This window comes from Schistocerca gregaria, chromosome 8 (genome assembly GCF_023897955.1).
Source record: "Schistocerca gregaria isolate iqSchGreg1 chromosome 8, iqSchGreg1.2, whole genome shotgun sequence".
Taxonomy (NCBI): domain Eukaryota; kingdom Metazoa; phylum Arthropoda; class Insecta; order Orthoptera; family Acrididae; genus Schistocerca; species Schistocerca gregaria.
The window spans coordinates 199,506,960-199,524,493 of record NC_064927.1 but is presented as its reverse complement, the minus strand read 5'-3'; the positions used below and the strand labels follow the sequence as shown (position 1 = coordinate 199,524,493).

General features: G+C 43.1%; 1 protein-coding gene across 8 annotated transcripts in view; it reads right to left on the bottom strand.

The window, feature by feature from the left end:
* LOC126283943 (ankyrin repeat domain-containing protein 50-like) overlaps window positions 1-17,534 on the bottom strand; it is a 471,892-nt gene that overhangs the window by 151,274 nt on the left and 303,084 nt on the right. For all 8 annotated transcript variants that reach the window (XM_049982337.1, XM_049982338.1, XM_049982340.1 and 5 more), the window contains exon 3: window positions 1,744-2,944. In XM_049982337.1, coding sequence (XP_049838294.1) covers window positions 1,744-1,963 — 220 coding nt within the window. In that variant the 5' untranslated portion in view covers window positions 1,964-2,944. The remainder of the gene's footprint in view (window positions 1-1,743; window positions 2,945-17,534) is intronic.

The window sequence follows — 17,534 nt, the reverse complement described above, 5'->3', positions numbered from 1 at the left end:
GTGTCATCTAAAACCCTATGTCGCTTACGGATGACCAGGTCCGGGCCACATTTCGTATGTAGAAGGCTGTGTCGTCTGCGTACTGTGCGGTGTGCGCCAGGGGGGCCGCTGGTGTGTCCGCAGTGTATGGACTATACAAAACGGGCCCCAGGACCGATCCCTGTCGTACCCCAGCATGACTAAGTCTTTTTGGTGGAGGTGGCAGTTTCTGCTTTGCCAGAGAACGTTCTGTCCGTAAGATAGCTATTGATCTGGTTAACTATGCTCCCGGGGAACCCTTGTGTGTATAACTAGTAGAGTATCCCTCTATGCCATACTGAGTCAAAGGCTTTCGCTACGTCTAGTAGCACTAGAGCGCAGTAGCCTCTGTGGTTGAAGCCCTCTGTGGCTGCTTCAACCACTCTCTTGATCTGTTGTGGGGCAGAGTAGTTCTTCCGGAGTCGGAAATACGGCAGAAGCTGCTCTCTGGTAATATGTTCCTGTATGGGTATTAACAGGAGGCGCTCATAGATCTTGCTGAGAGCTGACAAGAGGCTAATCGGCCTATAGAGCTGCGGGAATAGAGCATCTTTCCCTGGTTTGTGTATCGGACAATGCTGGCATGCAGGCCATCCAGTCAGGTGGTATAAGGCGATGACGTTCAACGCAAATTACGTTCAAAAATAAGGTTTCCTAGTCTAAAGATTGGATCATAATATGAACCATTGGAATCCTGAATAAAACCAACCAGCTTTCTGAAAAAAGTTTTGCGTTACTCATCGAACCCCCCCCCCCCCCTCCCCACACACACACACACATACCGTAAGTGAGGTCTGCCTGGCTTGGTTTAGCTGTGGTTGTTCCTTCGCGTTTCTGCTTCACAATCTCATCACCAACAGTCGACCTGGACACATTTAGAAAGCGTGTAAGGGATAACTCCCTGCAGTCGCGCTATTCATGTATGTCCTTGGTGGCTCAGATGGATAGAGTGTCTACCATGTAAGCAGGAGGTCCCGGGTTCGAGTCCCGATCGCAGCACACATTTTCCGCTGTCCCCACCGAGGTATATCAACAACACCTATCGGCATCCGAGTGTTTCAATTAATTATCATTTATTCTAGAGAAGCTACACGGTCATCAATGGTGTCTGTTCTTTCGAAAAGAGTTACTATCTTCACATATATTGTTAAAGGCTACCCAGCCATTGACATTCGTCTGTGCGAATGCGCACAAGTTGCCCGAACTCTTTCGGGAATAGTCACCTCAGTGTGCGCGATTAATGAGTGGATGGGCAAATACTTATTAGGAACATTACGTATGTAGATTGTGGACAGTTGGGAATGTGGGTCTCACGGGAAGCGTGCAAGGGTTAAATTCCTGCAATACGCTACTCATCTACGTCCTCGGTGGCTCAGTTGGATAGCGCGTCTGCCATGTAAGCAGGAGATCCCAGGTTCAAGTCCCGGTCGGGGCACGCATTTTCAGCTGTCCCACTCGAGGGATGTCAACAACACCTGCCGGCAGGTGAGGGTTTCAATTAATTATCACCTTTAGGAGGATTGAAATGTCCCTGATGAATTGTTCAACAGTCCACGTTCGAAGTCTCTGAGCTTTGTTAACTAATCCATTCTGTTGTTGCTCCATCTCTGTTGACAACCCGACAGTCCTCGACTCCTTCCTTAACACAAAGGGGTGTCCGGATACTTCAGATCAGGCAGTGTTTGAGGTGGAGAGAGAGAGAGAAAGACGGCTGGCCGTACTCACCACCCACGATGACGGTGCCTCCAGAGCCCGCGCCCTTGCCGCCTGCGGAGGCCCTCTGGTGCTGCTCCAGCGAGTGCGCCAGCTTGGCGAACGCCCACTCCCTGCAGAAGAAGCGCTTGCTGCCGCCGGCGGGCGGCGCGTCGCCCACGCCGCCCCCAGGCGCCGTCCCTGCAGCCGCAGCCGCCACCGCAGCAGCCGTGTTGCCCTCGGGCGACGACATCTCACTGGTCGGTAGCTGGCGCCATGGCAAACCTCTCGTGTCAACACTGATCCTCAACTGGAAGGTTTCTAGATTCTCCCCCTCTTCGTAAACACCTTAAAAGAATAACACAAAAACACGCCTCTCTCGGTAGCAAAAAAAAGTGGTGTGTTATTAACTGGCGCTTGAGTTACTCTACACAGCTCTTGAGACGGATCGAAGTATAAATATACTGAGGACGACAATTTGCGGTGAACAGGTATATTCCCTATGGTAGTCTTCACGACACTAATTACTATCACTTAGATACAAACGAGGAACTTTTCTTGCTGTGTCTTTCCCACTGATCACGACAGTCTGCAAATAACCGTGACTGAGAACTGAGGAAACGCTCCTCTCACGTCCAGTTACTTGAGGATCCTGTCCACACTAAGGCCACTAATTACTCTAAGACTCACAGCACCTGAAGTGAATGGTAGGCCATTCGGTAATACTGCCTGACACTTGGGAACTTATCTCGACTACTGCTTTGGCTATAAACAGGTAACTCCGGGAGCGTCAAAACAAGTGTTTCTCTCTCTCTCGATCAGCCTTGACACTTCCCTAAATAGGTAAACGCTTTGGTATTGTGGGTAACTCGCGAAGCACTGCGCCTAGAATCGTGTTGTGACGAAAGACGCGAGAGTGCACGCTCACTAGGCTCGGCCAGACACCTCGCCGCTCGGTGAGGTTCCGGACAGGTGTCGACCAGTTGGCCGCCTCTGAGGCTACGTCCCGCAGAAGAGCCCGGCTGGACCCAGCGCCGGGTCCGTGGAGCAGAGACACGGCAGGGGAGACGGCATGCCCCTATCTGGGGACGCGGCAGCATCGGGCGGCGGGCGAACTGCCGCCGCTGCAGCGACGTGTTGTCAGGGCACAGGCGTGGCGGGTCGCGGCACGCATCAGGTCGGCCTGCATCTTCGGCGCAGTCGTCTTCAGTGGCCCGACGTCATCACGCCCAGTCTGGAAAGAAGGAAGATTCCACTAAAAACACGCACTGACATCAAGGTTCTCTACTCCAACATTTCCTTTCACAATAAAAATAAACTCTGAGCTGTAACCTGTAATGTACTCAAGCAAATGCTACCTTAGAAATTCTGCGACACCAGGGGAGATCGGTATCTTCATTTACAATAAATAAATCCATATTGCACGTATTTAAAACAATGTTGAATTCTTTTACATAATCTTTCATTTCTATTAATTTTGCTAAACGTGTAGCAGTGATTCTCTCCGTCGAACATATTAAGGGGGGGTAGGACGTCAAACGGGACGAATTGGCGACTTGGAGCAGGAGAGGTACGAGAGGACATTTTAATTTCCACTGTCTATACTTTTACGAATAACTTCATAAAACTTTGTCAAAATGGCCAGAAAGGATTCAGGATTTACACTCATAATAGTGGAAGTTCAAAAATATAAGAAAATAATTTTTTTACATTTAAAAGTTGACATTTTTTCACTTACCATTGGCTGCATTTGTTGCTATAGGTACACTTTTCTTCATACGTAAGGGAGATTCTTCGATGAATTTTACACTGCATACAAACCATGCTTACAGGTGTATGAAACTCTAGAATTTTCCAAATCTATTGAAAACAGTGGCAATAATGGAGATAATTAACTATAAAATTTGAGTTTTTTCTAAACACGAAGTTTAAAATATGACAGCACACTCATTTTTTCATAAATTAAATAATTTCTAGAGTTTCATACAGCTGTAAGTATGGTTTGTATGCTGTGCAAAATTCATCGAAGAATCTCTCTTAGTCGTGAAGAAACGTGTACCTGTAGCAACAAACGCAGCCAATAGTAAGTGAAATAAATTATGTAAGTTCACGGGCAAAAAGTAATTATTTTGTAATGTTTTTGAACTTCCACTGCTATGAGTGTGATTTCTGAATCCTTCCTGGTTATGCTGACAAAGTTTTATGAATTTATTCGTAAAAGTATAGACAGTGGGAATTAAAATGTGTCTCTCCTGCTCCACGACGGACCGTTTGGCGTCCTACCCCCCTTAACTCTCTGCTTTTTACAGTATCTCTGTTCTTCGTTGTGTATGGACTTCTTGGAAAGTGGTTGTAAATGGAAGTCGAGTAGTTTCTGATGCTACATAAAGCAAATGTAATGCACGCTGCGTTCGTTCATATTGTGCCGTCATAATATGTGAAATGTTGCAGAATACAGAAGCTTAAAAGTTCAAACACTCTACATTCAGTATAGTGACAACTTCTTTCCGTTTCTGAAGAGGGCCTTCGGACGGTATTCTGCCTCTACGGAAGACAACGAAGCCATCTTCAATATAATCAGCTAAGTACAATTTCATCTTTTCATTTGTGGATCTGTCCTTCGATGCAGTTCTTTCAAAAATAATGTTTAACGCGTGGTTTGAATGTAAGTAATTGAATATACAACGTTGAAGAAGGATATTGCAACCAGTAGATACACTCTCCTTTACGTTGTATAGCTATGGTGTCTTTCTTTCTTGCTTTGAAGACAAGTGACTGAGTATACAGCACTGAAGAGGCACAACATCACCGTAAGATATCCTTTCCTCTACATTAGATATGTATGGTATCTGCTCTTCCAGTCATGGTATGTAATACGTAAGTCTGACGGCATACCGATCTTTCGGTGCAAAATGCAAAATAATGTCCCACGTCTCGCGGGAATACAGTAGTGCTGCGAGCGAAGAGGAATAATGAATACGGGGCACTGCTCTGTAAGAGTGCGGCATATGGAGATTTGTGTCGGGTGGCAGACGACCGATCGCGTGAAGCAGGAAATCTTGATTCCAGTCGCAGTCCGGTACAAATTTTCAATGCAGCAAAAATCGGAAATTTCTTTCTTGACAGGTTGTTCTACAGGCACAACATTCCAACTGACATGTACACACGTGAGTAAAGACATCATGATGACCAAGCGAGGTGGCGCAGTGGTTAGCACACTGGACTCGCATTCGGGAGGACGACGGTTCAATCTCGCGTCCGCCCATCCTGATTTGGTTTTCCCTAAATCGCCTCAGGCAAAGGCCGGGATGGTTCCTTTGAAAGGGCACGGCCGACTTCCTTCCCCATCCTTCCCTATCCGATGAGACCGATGACCTCGCAGTTTGGTCACCTCCCCCCTAATAAACCCGACCCCAACGTCATGACGATTGCCCACCGCCAGACTAATGCCGCCTGGTGGAGTAGCGTGGACGTGACGCAGTAAGGAAAGTGTATAAACGGAGTACAGACGTATAGGGAACCATTCCAGCAATGATAAGTTACACAAAACGGGGAAATCGGCTGATATTAGCGACTCTGACAAAGATCAGATTGTTCCTGGTACGAGAATCTCATAAACGGCGGAGCTGGTCGGCTGTTCTACTTTTCGCGAGTGTCTGAGGAAGGTGGTTGGAGAATGGTGAAACCACAAACGAGAGATAAGGTGTTGGACATCCACGAATCAACAAACACGGTGATAGGAGGGATTCTCGCTCTGAAAACGAGGACAGGAGGCGTTCTGTGGGAGATCTGATAAGAGGCTACATTGCTGGTGCAGAAACAACTATGTTGGAGCTCGGGGTTCAGAACACCACAGTCGAATATGGGACTCTGTAACAGGTGACCTATGTTGAGCCAACGACGTAGTCATTTACGATTGCACTGGGAACGTGATCGCCCAAATTGGACGATGGATTAATGGAAACGTCTCCGCTCCGTAGGTGGTGGGAGGCGAGTACTGGATAAAAAGAGACAGGGAGCAAGCGAAAGATGGGGATAATGGACACATGAGGGCTAGTAATAGGTGGAAGGATGTGAGTAACGGAAATAAGTAAGAGATAGAGAGATACGACAATGGAAGCTGACGAGGAGAAGGCGTGAGAGAAAGCTGAGTGTTTTGGAATAAGTGGTTTGTCAGGAAAGGGAGAGAGATAGGGAGTGGGTAATATGGGTGTTCACTATTTTTGTCAAATCCAGAAGAAATTGCTGATTACACATTAACTTCCCATTTCACTGACGCTCTTTACTCATTTATGTAAATCTTAATTTATACAAAATAGTACTCGGTGGAACTAAACTGCTCCAAAAAGCGCAACACACCAACGTATCTGCCATCGCCAGAATATGCGACTTCAAATTTTTTTTCCTTTCTTGTACAGGTGATGTGATAATTGCTGCTGCTATGTAGCTATGTACGATGAAATAAAAGAAATTATTCAGATAGTGAAGGGAGACGAAAATTTAATAGTAATGGGTGACTGGAATTCGAGTGTAGGAAAAGGGAGAGAAGGAAACATAGTAGGTGAATATGGATTGGGGCTAAGAAATGAAAGACGAAGCCGCCTATTAGAATTTTGCACAGAGCACAACTTAATCATAGCTAACACTTGGTTTAAGAATCATGAAAGAAGGTTGTATACGTGGAAGAACCCTGGAGATACTAAAAGGTATCAGATAGATTATATAATGGTAAGACAGAGATTAAGGAACCAGGTTTTAAGTTGTAAGACATTTCCAGGGGCAGATGTGGACTCTGACCACAATCTATTGGTTATGACCGGTAGATTAAAACTGAAGAAACTGCAAAAATGTGAGAAATTAAGGAGATGGGACCTGGAGAAACTGAAAGAACCAGAGGTTGTACAGAGTTTCAGAGAGAGCATAAGGGAACAATTGACAGGAATAGGGGAAAGAAATACAGTAGAAGAATAATGGGTAGCTCTGAGGGATGTAGTAGTGAAGGCAGCAGAGGATAAAGTAGGTACAAAGACGAGGGCTGCTAGAAATCCTTGGGTAACAGAAGAAATATTGAATTTAATTGATGAAAGGAGAAAATATAAAAATGCAGTAAATGAAGCAGGCAAAAAGGAATACAAACGTCTCAAAAATGAGATCGACAGGAAGTGCAAAATGGCTAAGCAGGGATGGCTAGAGGACAAATGTAAGGATGTACAGGCTTATCTCACTAGGGGTAAGATAGATACTGCCTACAGGAAAATTAAAGAGACCTTTGGAGGTAAGAGAGCCACGTGTATGAATATCAAGAGCTCAGATGGCAGCCCAGTTCTAAGCAAAGAAGGGAAGGCAGAAAGGTGGAAGGAGTATATAGAAGGCTTATACAAGGGCGATGTACTTGAGGACAATATTATGGAAATAGAAGAGGATGTAGATGAAGACGAAATGGGAGATACGATACTGCGTGAAGAGTCTGACAGAGCACTGAAAGACCTGAGTCGAAACAAGGCCCCCGGAGTAGACAACATTCCATTAGAACTACTGACGGCCTTGGGAGAGCCAGTCATGACAAAACTCTACCACCTGGTGAGCAAGATGTATGAGACAGGCGAAATACCTTCAGACTTCAAGAAGAATATAATAATTCCAATCCCAAAGAAAGCAGGTGCTGACAGATGTGAAAATTACCGAACTATCAGTTTAATAAGCCACGGCTGCAAAATACTAACGCGAATTCTTTACAGACGAATGGAAAAACTGGTAGATGCAGACCTCGGGGAGGATCAGTTTGGATTCCGTCGAAATGTTGGAACACGTGAGGCAATACTGACCTTACGACTTATCTTAGAAGAAAGATTAAGAAAAGGCAAACCTACGTTTCTAGCATTTGTAGACTTAGAGAAAGCTTTTGACAATGTTGACTGGAATACTCTTTTTCAAATTCTAAAGGTGGCAGGGGTAAAATACAGGGAGCGAAAGGCTATTTATAATTTGTACAGAAACCAGATGGCAGTAATAAGAGTCGAGGGGCATGAAAGGGAAGCAGTGGTTGGGAAAGGAGTGAGACAGGGTTGTAGCCTCTCCCCGATGTTATTCAATCTGTATATTGAGCAAGCAGTAAAGGAAACAAAAGAAAAATTTGGAGTAGGTATTAAAATTCATGGAGACGAAGTAAAAACTTTGAGGTTCGCCGATGACATTGTAATTCTGTCAGAGACGGCAAAGGACTTGGAAGAGCAGTTGAACGGAATGGACAGTGTCTTGGAAGGAGGATATAAGATGAACATTAACAAAAGCAAAACGAGGATAATGGAATGTAGTCAAATTAAATCGGGTGATGCTGAGGGAATTAGATTAGGAAATGAGACACTTAAAGTAGTAAAGGAGTTTTGCTATTTAGGAAGTAAAATAACTGATGATGGTCGAAGTAGAGAGGATATAAAATGTAGACTGGCAATGGCAAGGAAAGCGTTTCTGAAGAAGAGAAATTTGTTAACATCGAATATAGATTTATGTATCAGGAAGTCGTTTCTGAAAGTATTTGTTTGGAGTGTAGCCATGTATGGAAGTGAAACATGGACGATAACTAGTTTGGACAGGAAGAGAATAGAAGCTTTCGAAATGTGGTGCTACAGAAGAATACGGAAGATAAGGTGGATAGATCACGTAACTAATGAGGAGGTATTGAATAGGATTGGGGAGAAGAGAAGTTTGTGGCACAACTTGACTAGAAGAAGGGATCGGTTGGTAGGACATGTTTTGAGGCATCAAGGGATCACAAATTTAGCATTGGAGGGCAGCGTGGAGGGTAAAAATCGTAGAGGGAGACCGAGAGATGAGTACACTAAGCAGATTCAGAAGGATGTAGGTTGCAGTAGGTACTGGGAGATGAAGCAGCTTGCACAGGATAGAGTAGCATGGAGAGCTGCATCAAACCAGTCTCAGGACTGAAGACAACAACAACAACACATGTAGCTAGCAAATGAATGAAATGACATCAGGCTTAAACAACAGAACGCGATGAAACATTGTTGGACGGGTGATGAAAGAGTAGTATTGTTACGGACAGCTGCGCGCCTGGCTGGTTATATACGCCGCGTGACACTGCCGCTGTGCGGGTTGCCGCTCGATGCAGCGCCAGGCGTCAACCCCACGCGACATTGTCTGGCTCGATACAGCTGCCCCGTACACGGTAGCGTCTCGCATCACAGACCGCACACGTGTGTGTCTGCGCAGCAGCCACCGGTCGGGACGGAATACATTACTAAAGGACTTACCCGACACTCTGTCATAACGCCCTAATAAACAGACCAGGAGGTACCATTCCGTCACCACACGTCATCCACGATTTCGTTTGCAATTTGTGGAGCGAAGTGAGCAAAAGATCATTACAACTTTTTTTTTTTTTGCTATTAAAAGCAGTCTTGATCACAATTTATTTATTACGGTGATCGGTTTCGAATACTATTGTGGCCATCTTCAAACATACAAGTCTTATACAAAGCTTTAATTAGAGGGATACATAAATTAAAGAAAACATATAAAGTTATAAAGCTATAAAACGACGAATTACCAATGAGTAAGAACCTCCTTCTGCTGGAGAATCGCTACTGGAGAAACCAGTGCACTTCTTACTATATATAATGGAGGCTCCGCCCACTTCTGACGGTATGAAGTCAGTAATAACCAATGAGTTAGAAGTCGAATAACAGTGTAAAATTTCTTAGTTAAAAGAACATTGTCAAGAAATAAAAATAAACACACGCTAAACTTAGCTTATTTAGAAGCTATTGTCAACTAAGAAGCGTTAAAAATATTTAAACATGTAGAATAAATGAACTTCGTTTTGACAGTACATGGGTTGGCCTCTCAAGGCCTGTTATTGAACCATTTGGTACCACTGGATGTCGTGATGAAGTTGGACGCCGTTCCAAAGATGAGGAAGCAGGCTTCTTTCCACTGAAGTTGCTGTGAAGTCGATAGGCAAACTAGTGGTTGCCATGGTGAGGATAAAAGCTAGCGCAAAGATGTGGCAGCAGGATTCTTTCTAACGAAGTTGTTGTGAAAGTGGAATGGCAAAGACTATTGGGCAGAAACATGTCTTTATTGAAACGATTTTCAATGAGTAGAATAATCTTTAGCTGACATGGGTATTACATGCTGCACAGATACGATACGAAGTACTTGTACATATGTATGAAATATTGTCTTTGAAGTTCGTACGTAGATTGCAATTTTTTAAAATTACATGTGACGATTTTTAAAAAGGCATTGCTATTAGTTAAGTTGCATGCCAGTCTTATAAATAAATAAAAATAATGAAAATGGAAGGAATTTAAAATTATAATACTATGAGTCGTAGTGTCAAAAATAGAAGGATGTGAATTAGCAATATGCAGTCTACAAGCATAGAAGTAAACATTCTAAAACAGACAGTCAGTCATAAAACAATGTTTGGTGAAATAAAATTACAAAGTAAAGATAAAATATTTCCTAAAAGTCAGTTTGCCACATGTCCTCCTCATGGCTAGATTAACGTGGCTGTTTCACCTGACAGATACTCCTAGGCATTTCTGGATTATGACCAATTCCATTGACTTGTCACCGATCCCTCCACAGACTTGCCTGAATGATCTTTCGCCATTTGATTCATTATTAATTTCCTTCTAGATATACTTCTAGAATTTCCATTTTGAAGCCTTTTTGAAGTGATTCTTTATTGTATTTCATAAATTAGTTACATTTCATGCCATAGTAAATCGCTGCTACAGCCAATTTTTCATCACTTGTATTGTAGTATAATTTCCATTCCCCTTGTCCTGTTCCTTTCATCTGTGATTCAGCATATTTGTTATTCGACCTTACAGAAATCATCTTGTTAACACCTCTTACATGGTTTGTTAGAGAACCACGTGCAAGCATCATATAGGCTGTCAAAAATTTGTACTAAAGCCCTCCCTCAAATTCTGCTGAAATTCTGTGAAGTTCAGAAAGTAGGCATTGAAGCTGTGAAGCTACATCATTAATTGTGCCCGGATAGCTAGGTTGATGAATCGTGTTCAACTGAGTTGCTGAATCCATTTTTATGACCAAAGTTTCGAATGCCGACATCGCCGCATTCTTCAGGTCGTGCGGTCTGTGTTATGTGTACTCCAACCAGACGGCGAAGTCTTGTGGCTGGTGAGCCGCTGTTTATAGGCGAGTTCGACTCCCAGTGCCAGCTACGCTCTTTGATTCTTATTTGTTTTTCACAACTTGCACTGTTATTTCGTGACGCACCCACGCTCTTACCGTTTCCCGGTTCTAGTAAATGAAATGGCCTGCGATATCTTAATAAATTGAGTGCTGGTCCCCAAGTATTGTTTAAATTGAAAACTCCGCTACTGTCCATTAGGTTTTCGGATATCTAGGCCGCGAGTACCATCTACAGCTCAAAGCACCTGAGTAGATGCCTGGGGCCAGTCTTCGAAATATCGTAAAGGAAATGGAATCTATAACTAGGCTGAACACACGAAAGCACCCTATCAATCAAACGCGACAAAAAAAGATCCCAATTTGTTTTACAACAGCACCGTCCGCGAAAAGGTGGTATTTAGGTTACAGTCTCGATAGGGTACACGGTTCAAGTAGCCAAGAAATCTGAAAACACGGAAAATTCCGCTGAAAGGTGGAAGATATTCATTCCTGACACGTATTGAGGTTGAGAAGTTCAGTGGATACCCGCACCAACGCGTGTCAACTGCGTGTAGCATAGTGCTTCCTTGTGTAACAAACTAAGATATACAGCAACCGACGGGGCCAACCGAAGTTTGCAACTTCTCCTGTTTTCAGTTCGCGTAGTCCGACCAAGACCGGTTCCAGGCACGCAGGCTTGGCATGAAATCGTAACAATATTTACAGCATCAAATTATTAGCGAGTGCTGTCTAGAAAGCTCGCGCCATGTGTAATTCTTTGGAATGAGTTGGTGTTTTTGGAAACAGGGCCACTAGGATTTGTAGATTACAAGTGTACTGTAGTTGACTGTGATCTTGCCAATGTCGTCATATTCTACATACATAACGAAAAATAAATTATGTGCAACAGTAAGTTGTATTTATAGATGAACAAATGTTATACACTGAAGAACCCTGACAATATTTACAAGTAAGCAATAATTGCCTAGATAACGACAGAAGAAAATTTCTAACCCAAGATGAACATACATACACAGTATTTTGTAATTCGTTTCCAACTGTCTAATACTGCACGCAACCTTGAGGCCAATCTATAGGAAAATGCTGATATTTCAGTCCCTTGATGTGAGAATGAAGACGAATATCTAAATTTATCTTTAGACATTTTATTTTTCATTTGCGTAGCGAACAGTATACTGTTGCAGCAGTCGAGCGGTCTTTTAGAAGTCTCACATCAACTGCACCTGAGCTCAACTGTCTCTTACGTAATGCACAGTGAAGCATATACACAGCCATCTGCTTATGACACAACCAGTACTTCATGCATTTTATGTAACATTGGTTACGAAATGTGGTTTAACACCTGCGAGCGGCAGACCGTGCACACGACTTTTTTTTTCTTTCTTTCTTTTTCTCTCCTCTCATTTCCTTGCTTCGGCCCACACAGGATTTTTACGCACATACGGTAACGTAACTCTATTGCTCGGCAAAGCAATCTGTAGATATAGCTGTTGTGGGAACTGACTTGCGCAAGTGACTAGGTATAGCAACATTCCTGTTGAAGGCAGTGCAGTGCAGTTACACAAAGAAATCCCAACGCCACAGCACAGCAGCACGACGCTAGAGGAACCAAAGAAATGGCGCTGCCCACTAATAAAACGGAGTCGAGCTGCGCCATCTTATTTAGGGTCCTGTAACGGCGTGCTACGGTACTCTCCTGCTGGGACTTCTTTGCTTATCGGGACCGCAAACATGTACCTAGAACCAATAAAAATTAATTACTTTACATTTTTTGCAGGTAATGATTAAAAGCTTATGATTACGCTCGTAACTGGACGAAATGGTAAGAGCCGAGCGGGATTAGCCGAGCGGGATTAGCCGAGCGGTCTAAGGCGTTGCAGTCATGGACTGTGCGGCTGGTCCTGGCGGAGGTTCGAGTCCTCCCTCGGGCATGGGTGTGTGTTTTTATCCTTAGGATAATTTAGGTTAAGTGGTGTGGATGCTTAGGGACTGATGACCTTAGCAGTTAAGTCCCATAAGATTACACACATATTTGAACATTTGAAATGGTAAGGTGTAAAAGTTACTGCAGCAGGATCACAAGGCAGTGTGTTGCGCTGTTAGACAACCAGCACACGAAGCGGCATAAATGAAGCCCGTTGCCGGCTCGAGTTGGTAATCCGTCGAATGCGTACCTCTTCCCGTGCCGATAAACAGGGGTCCGACACTGCGTGACTGCAAAAGTGGTTCTCCAGTAAATCGCTTGCTGTGAGTTGCCAGCTACTCGGCGCCCCCGTTGGCAAGCGAAGTGAGTTGGATCGTCACCTCGAACAAAGCTCTGTGTGTGTTTAATTCAAAGAAAAATAAGAAAACTGTGACGACTGGCTTTCAACGGGAAGCGGAAAGACATCCCATTTTATACAACTACAAGCTCCCAGGAAGGATTTGCCAGAGAAAGCGCGATCTGAAGCATGGAAAGAATTTCATGTGGACTGTATGTCGTGTACTGCATGTTTATTGTTCACAATAAAGTTCCTGGTCCGTCAACGGGAATACATGTACAAATATTGGAAATCATGCCCGGAGTAGTCTTTTCTGTCACTAGCAGTCTGTGTCGTATAAAATCACATTGTAAAGTGCAAACGAACAGTGGAAACAGCGGGAAACGACTACAAATCTCCGATACGCGTAAAAGCAATGGTGTCCACATATAAATGACAATGTGCACAAACCACAATCACGTTCTTAAAGACTCGAGCAGATGTGGGAGAATTAAAGTGTTGCTTACAAGGAGATAGTTAGAAATGACTTCCCAACTATAATCAAAATGAAGTTTGCGAGCTGATGGCCATTACAACCTTGTCTGCAATTATGGACGATATAAAAACTGCAGAATATTTTTCTATTTTATAGGATAAAACTTGATATCTGTTTCAAAGCGACGTCGTTTCTGAGGATCTGACAGCGAATAAATGCGTTACTAGATTTTGTTCTATGGATAATACTTCGGCAGGAATGTAGTTTGATCTCGTTAAAGACGTTTTAACCCTATACAAGTTACCAATCTCGAATCTCAGAAGCCAATGATACGATGGGGCGCAAATGTTTCTGGCAAAATCTCAGGTGTGCAGCCACGAATACACAGAGACGGTTATCGAGCACAGTTCATGCACTGCAATATTCGCAATCTTAATCTGATCGTGCAGGATAGGTTTGAAAACCTTTTACCAGAAAGGAAATTTATTGAAATAATGAAAAATTTAATAAACTTTGTATGGAACACATTGAAGTACTGTGCTCAATCCAAAAAACATCAAATTGAAATTGAGAAAGAAATTGAAAACATTTACCTGCTTTCCGGCAAGGTGTATATTACACTTAAAATTTTTATTGAATTGTGAGCGGGGTTTTAAAGTGAGCTGATAGAATGGCATCGGCCATAACATCAAGCTTCTGTCATTACTTCAAAGGTTTGAGTGATATTTTAATTTAACAATGCCTACTTAAGCTTTTCATCGGATCACGCGGAATTACTGGAGTCTAATACATGTGCCATCGAATCTAAGAAACAAACAAAATCAGTTACTGATTTTTAAGCACTTCACGTGATTTTAAATTTTCGGAAATTTTGCATAAAAATGACCAAGCTGTTGCTGATCTTGATCTTGACTAACCTAAATTTCTGCGTTAGCTCAAAACTCCAAAACGTCTCGACCAAGGAAATAAATAATACATCACATTCAAAACACTAGAAGAATTTTTTCATAAAATCATTTTTTGAACCTTTCAGTTAGTCACTCAGAATAGATTCGACAACGACTCTGTAACATATTTTAAATCGTGTGAAAAATTTATTCTCGCACATCTTACAGGCAATGATAAAATTCTAAAGTTTTACAAAAATGATTTAGACACGGAGAGACTGATAAGTTATAAAGACATGTTTTTGCGTCTCGTGAAGAGACAAAACGAGCAGGAAAAGAACTTGAGGAAAGTTGTGGAGTTCTTAAAAACATATGAATGGTCAAGAGGACAAATACTTCAGCTTGTGGGCTTTGCTCGCTTACTTATTACAATTCATATATTATCCTTTCTAATAAACCAAGTTGTCCGTTTTACGTCCTTTCAAATCTTATTTAAAATCAACAATGCGCAATATCGACTCATATTGTTTTGTTTTGCATACTTAATGCGATATGCATTAGAAAATTGCAGGGAAATGCAGAAAGATCTGCAGCGGATAGGCACTTGGTGCAGGGAGTGGCAACTGACTCTTAACACAGACAAATGTAATGTATTGCGAATACATGGAAAGAAGGATCTTTAATTGTATGATTATATGATAGCGGAACAAACAATGGTAGCAGTTAGTTCTGTAAAATATCTGAAGTATATGTACGGAAGGATCTGAAGTGGAATCATCATAATTTAATTGTTGGTAAGGCGAGTGCCAGGCTGAGATTCTTTGCGAGAGTCCTTAAAAAATGTAGTCCATCAACAAATGAGGTGGCTTACAAAACACTTGTTCGACCTATACTTGAGTATTTCTCATCAGTGTGGGTTCCGTACCAGGTCGGGTTGACGGAGGAGATAGAGAAGATCCAAAGAAGATAGGCGCGTTTCGTCACAGGGTTATTTGGTAAGCGTGATAGCGTTACGGAGATGTTTAGCAAACTCAAGTGGCAGACTCTGCAAGAGAGGCGCTCTGCATCGCGGTGTAGTTTGCTGTCCAGGTTTCTAGAAGGTGCGTTTCTGGATGAGGTATCGAATATATTGCTTCCCCCCACTTATACCTCCCGAGGAGATCACGAATGTAAAATTAGAGAGATTCGAGCGCGCACGGAGGCTTTCAGACAGTCGTTCTTCCCGCCAATCATACGCGAGTGGAACAGAAAAGGGAGGTAATGACAGTGGCACGTAAAGTGCCCTCCGCCACACGCCGTTGGGTGGTTTGTGGAGTATAAATGTAGATGTACCATATTTATAAATCTCAAGATTTTTTAAAATAAAAATAACGATGTGTTAAGGCGGAAGAGATCAACGGAGCAAATCATTGTAGCACTGTTCAGACGTTCTATGAAAATCTATGACTTTCGACTCTATCCGTTACAGCACCTTGGACGCTACATATAGTCTTCAGTTTACGTTTCTTCCACGGATGAATCCTTTATTTTCTTCGGTTTCTCACTCGTATGTAGCAACAACAGAGAAATACATCTTCCTCTGTGTTCGACATGCCGAGTATAACCAGAAGATGTCGATGCTAAGAAGAATACTCGCCCTCTTCCTCGCCCGCACGCGGCGATGCAGTTGCTCACCTCAGAGTTTTCGCCGTGTGCAGAACTGCGCTGCCAACCAATCGGCAATCAGCTGCCAATATACAGGGTGGAGCGAATACCAGTGGCCCGCGAGAGAGGATTATGGCTGGACATGATTGCACGAGATGCTATCCAAACTTTTCGGGACTGGTGCTGCCATCTGTTGACAACCTTACGTTTGGGCTAATGGTCACCATCACCCTCGAAGCAGTTCCCATCCGCGCATACACACCGGTCCCAGCGGCTCTGTCACTGTGTAATGTCTGTTCCAGCGGTCTCTCCGCGAGATTTTCAGAAATTTTATAAATTATATAACTCAGTACATATCTCGAAATATCTTTTCTTATCTTACCGATTCCTAAACTTTAACATACGATGACTATCAATGCAAAGTAGTTTCAAGCCCTATTATTCCTTGGAGCGTCCATTTACTCCATGGAATAGCTTCTCTGCTATCTATGTTTTCTCTTATGAAAGAACGAGGATGTACATGTATGTATTGTTGAGCTAGTCGCCATCTTCATCTACATCTACATGACTACTCTGCAATTCACATTTAAGTGCTTGGCAGAGGGTTCATCGAACCACAATCATACTATCTCTCTACTATTCCACTCCCGAACAGCGAGCGGGAAAAACGAACACCTAAACCTTTCTGTTCGAGCTCTGGTTTCTCTTATTTTATTTTGATGATCATTCCTACCTATGTAGGTTGGGCTCAACAAAATATTTTCGCATTCGGAAGAGAAAGTTGGTGACTGAAATTTCGTAAAAAGGTCTCGCCGCGACGAAAAACGTCTATGCTGTAATGACTTCCATCCCAACTCGTGTATCATATCTGCCACACTCTCTCCCCTATAACGCGATAATACACAACGAGCTGCCCTTTTTTGCACCCTTTCGATGTCCTCCGTCAATCCCACCTGGTAAGGATCCCACACCGCGCAGCAATATTCTAACAGAGGACGAACGAGTGTAGTGTAAGCTGTCTCTTTAGTGGACTTGTTGCATCTTCTAAGTGTCCTGCCAATGAAACGCAACCTTTGGCTCGCCTTCCCGACAATATTATCTATGTGGTCCTTCCAACTGAAGTTGTTCGTAATTTTAACACCCAGGTACTTAGTTGAATTGACAGCCTTGAGAATTGTACTATTTATCGAGTAATCGAATTCCAACGGATTTCTTTTGGAACTCATGTGGATCATCTCACACTTTTCGTTATTTAGCGTCAACTGCCACCTGACACACCATACAGCAATCTTTTCTAAATCGCTTTGCAGCTGATACTGGTCTTCGGATGACCTTACTAGACGGTAAATTACAGCATCATCTGCGAAC